This window comes from Anarrhichthys ocellatus, unplaced genomic scaffold (genome assembly GCF_004355925.1).
Source record: "Anarrhichthys ocellatus isolate YVR2014 unplaced genomic scaffold, GSC_Weel_1.0 scaffold2636, whole genome shotgun sequence".
Taxonomy (NCBI): domain Eukaryota; kingdom Metazoa; phylum Chordata; class Actinopteri; order Perciformes; family Anarhichadidae; genus Anarrhichthys; species Anarrhichthys ocellatus.
This window is the reverse complement of record NW_022282610.1, coordinates 1-4,032: the sequence shown is the minus strand read 5'-3', so window position 1 is coordinate 4,032 and position 4,032 is coordinate 1. Positions and strand designations below refer to the sequence as shown.

Here is a 4,032-nt window from a genome sequence, read left to right as displayed (position 1 = left end):
AGGGCCCGAGCACCGACGTAGTCGGAGCGGAGGACCTATTGTTATTCTAATGTTTTTTCTTGTTATTATTCTACAAGTTTCATCGCAAAAAGGAGGTGCTTGGGATACTGGAAAACTCCTGAAAGTCGGCCATTTTGAATTTTATGACGTTTTTTGACAATTTCAAGGCGTCGTACTTTAACAAACTCCTCCCAGAGATTTGATCCGATTGACTTCAGATTCGGTCTGTATGCTCTTGAGTCCTTGGCAGTGAAAAGTTACTCAAAGATCAAAAAGTTATCGAACTATGTATCCGTGGCGCGGCATAAAAAAAAAAACACCATTCGCCGCGAAACAGGAAGTTGTTGTAACTCGGCTGTACATTGTCTAATCTGCTCCAAATCTCTCATATGGCATAACATCCTGACCCAGAACACATCTATAAGACAATTTAGAATCATAGTAATAGCGCCACCTAGTAGCAACTGGAAGTTGTAAGTTTAGTACTTTGACATCCTGCTCCTCACAGATTAATGAGATCCCTCTCAAATGTTGTCAGAAAAGCCTTAAGACCTTGAAAATCCTTCATTGTGAAAATTGTAAGAAGTTGTTCAAGGGCGGCTCGGCAAATTTCGGGCGGCTCGGCAAATTTCGATCCTTCACCATGAATAAATAAACTGATGTAACTCAACTCCACATCACCAGATCTTTACCGGATTTCACATGTTTGATTAGACTCCAGTCCTGAAGACATCTGCAGGCCAATTTTGAATCATACTCATAGCGGCACCTACTGGTAACAGTCAGTTAAAGTCTTTATACTTTGGCTTGTTTCTCTTAGTAGGTAAATCAGATCAACATCAAATTAGTTCCACACAAATATAAGAAGTTCATAATGCCAGTTCATGAAGCTTTTAATGTTTCGTGGAACGCCGAAATGTGAAAAAACGAAGGTAATTTTGAGAGACTAGAAATGCTCGAAACATATGCAAACTTGGCACACAGATTTCAAGCCCAAAATGTAGTTATATAATATGATTTTATTGGTTCAGAGGGACAAATCGGCTCAATAGCTCCCCCTACAATATTTCGATGAAGCAGCCCTCACAGTACGTTTCACATGGATTTACAAAATTTGGTAGGCACATGCGGACTTAAAAGAAAGTCTCTTGGGACCATGCTCTAAACCCAACCGGAAGTCAGCCATTTTGAATTTGTTATGAATTTCTTGTGTTGTTTTTGTCATTTCCAGGCGCTGCACTTTAACGACGTCCTCCTAGGGAAATAATCGAATAAACCTAGAATTTGGTCAGAACAATCTAAAGACCTTTGTGATGAAAAGTTACTCAAAGCTTGTTGTTTCGTGAAAGGCTGTCGCCGTGGCGACGCATTCTTCACCATGAAAAACTAAGGTGTTTTTGAGGGGCTGAAAATGCTCAAAACATAATCAAACTTGTCAAACACATTTAAAATCCTGAATGTTATCTGATGTGATTTTAATGCTTCAGAGTGGCAAGTCGGCTCGATAGCGCCCCCTACAATATTTCGACGATGCAGCCCTCGCAGTACGTTTCACCTAGATGTATGACATTTGGTAAGCAGGTGTATCACATGTAGACTTAAAAAAAAGTCTTAGGGGTCTAAGCTCTAAACTCAACCGGAAGTCAGCCATTTTGAATTTTGTATGAATTTCTCATGTTTTTTTTTGCAATTTCCAGGTGCTCTACTCAAACTTCTCCTAGGGAATTAATCCTATCAATTTAGAATTTGGTCAGAACAATCTAAAGACCTTAGTGATTAAAAGTTACTAAAAGCTTGAGGTTTCATCGAACGACATGACGTGGTGTGGCGACCATTTTACATGGTTCACCATCATCCATCAAGCTGTTGTAACTCGACTGTACTTTTTCAAAACTGTTCCAAACTTGACATGGTTGATGACTGTCATGGCTTTAGAACTTCTGTCTGCCAATATCAGCTCATAGCGCCACCAACTAGCAACCATGACAGTAAGCAGGATTCTATAATTACAGGCGTCCGAACACTGAACTTATTAAAGATTCGTGGGCACAACACCAGAAAATAAGACTTTTCTGATCTAAATGTGTGCAAAGTGAGATGTTTCGAGAATGTTGTGCCATTTCTCCTTGACTGTTCCCGCTTTGAGTCGCCCAGCAATGATTGACAGAGCTACTTTAATTACTATTACTATCACTACTACTATTATTATTACTAGTATTACTATTATTATTAGTCCTCGTATTTACAATATATCTGTTTCACTGTTGGTCTGGTATCAGTTATAAAGTTAAAAGGTCAGAAACATTATGTAGGACGAGTTTACCTGGACAGGTGTGTGCGTCGCACACGGGTGTGCGCGTCGTACAGGTGTGTCTAGGAGTTTACATGGACAGGTGTAGGAGGCGTTTACCTGGCGGTGGAGACTTTGGGCACTCGGTCGAGGCTGGCAGTGATGGTGGTGAGCTTTAAGGCAGACGTTGGGGGGGCGGAGGGTCGAGCAGTGTGGAGGGGGGCTCTCACCTGGTTCCTCTGGTTAGGAAGAGACTGAGTGGAAGAGGAGAGAGACCCCCGAGCTGAAAGCCCCAACCTGCTGACAGACGAGGAGGACGAGTACGGAGGCCTGGAGGGACCTGAGGAGGAGTTTACATTAATGATATGATATATAAATTAATATCATCTTATACATTTAAAATAGATACTTCTTTTACAAAATGTCCACTTCATCTCTTATGGACCTCTTTCATTCAATACATCGCTACCTTTTGTCCTCAATGATACTAACTCATATAAATAAAGTTCTCATGAGCATCGGTTCACCCAGCGAGACTCAGACAGGTGAGGTGGCTCACCTGAAGAATGAAGGACTCCGTTGATGCTAGACTTGTAGGGTTTGTTCTCACTGTTGTGACCACGAGGAACAAGAAGAGGAGGAAGAGTAGCGCTGATCACAGCTGAGGCTGCAAACTGAGCGCTGGCCGAGTCCACAGTCTTTGAACGGGACTCACTGGACCTGGTGGACTAGAGAAAGACCAGGACCGGGTGTTACTCAGAGAACCAGACCACCAAATATACAGTATATTACCTGTGTTCAACACAGTGATGTGTGTCTCTATAAAGCAGTATTGTTATATATTAATATATATGTTACCTGTGTTCAACACAGTGATGTGTGTCTATATAAAGCAGTATTGTTATATATTAATATATGTTACCCGTGCTCCACACAGTGATGTGTGTCTATATAAAGCATTGTTGTTCTGTAATTGCAGCTGTTCCAGCTGTTGTTTCTGCATCTGGATCAGCTGCTGCTGATGACTGTGGTACTGCTCCTCTGTGATGCCCCCTGCTGGTACACAGAGAGAAGACATATATATGCATATACATAACTAACTGGCACATGTAGCAGCTGGTCCACATGGGGAGCAGAGCTGAACCATGATGTGACAAAATAAAAAGTCAAATAGTTCATCTAAACTGGAGACTTGGAGATGACTTGACGGTTCAAACTGTTGTTGTTCAGTCAAAGTCTGCTGTCCTCTCAGCTGCAGGATCTGCTGCTGACAGAGATGAAACTAATGATCAGAAGCTCACCTGAGTTATTGCCAGGTAAATGACAACAGGCGACTCTGTGGTCCTCCATAGAAGACTCTGTGGTCCTTCTGCCGCCCTCCCTCTGGCCCTGAACCGGTCTGGGTCTGAAGCAGAACCTCCTCAGGGTCTGGATGTTGCTCAGGACTTCAGTCAGACAGGGGCCAGTGGTTCCTGAGGTCAGGGGGGGTTTCTGCTCCAGTGTTACAGGGTCATTACTGGTCCTGGTCCTGCAGACTTGATGTGTTGAAGAGTCCAGCTGCTTCAGTATTGGATCCAGACCTGAGGAGGCTCGGTCCAGGATGATCCTGATCAGAGAGAGAGATGGAGAAAAGTCTTCAGCTTTACTGATGAAGACTGTGATGAGAGTGAGGGGTCAGTAGATGGGAGCTACCTGCCCCCCCGTCCTATCCTGCGGCGGCTCAGTCCAGTCCAATGAGGAGG

The 4,032-nt window shown here is 43.2% G+C and overlaps 1 protein-coding gene across 1 annotated transcript; it reads right to left on the bottom strand.

Moving 5' to 3' along the window:
* Positions 1–1,894: 1,894 nt before the first annotated feature.
* Positions 1,895–4,025, bottom strand: LOC116378459 (enhancer of polycomb homolog 2-like). Its single transcript, XM_031840339.1, has 5 exons — positions 3,983–4,025; positions 3,592–3,896; positions 3,213–3,343; positions 2,850–3,018; positions 1,895–2,630 (listed from the first exon to the last, which is right to left on the bottom strand). The coding sequence occupies exons 2-5, from the start codon at positions 3,638–3,640 to the stop codon at positions 2,407–2,409; spliced, it is 573 nt and encodes a 190-aa protein (XP_031696199.1). The 5' UTR covers positions 3,641–3,896; positions 3,983–4,025; the 3' UTR covers positions 1,895–2,406.
* Positions 4,026–4,032: the final 7 nt, after the last annotated feature.

Excerpts from the sequence above, each read along its gene's own strand:
- LOC116378459 (XM_031840339.1), bottom strand. The coding sequence starts at position 3,640 with ATGGAGGACCACAGAGTCGCCTGTTGTCATTTACCTGGCAATAACTCA. Across the intron at positions 3,344-3,591 it reads TTTACCTGGCAATAACTCAG|GGGGCATCACAGAGGAGCAG; the intron begins GTGAGCTTCTGA and ends GTGTACCAGCAG. Across the intron at positions 2,631-2,849 it reads CGGAGTCCTTCATTCTTCAG|GTCCCTCCAGGCCTCCGTAC; the intron begins GTGAGCCACCTC and ends ACTCCTCCTCAG.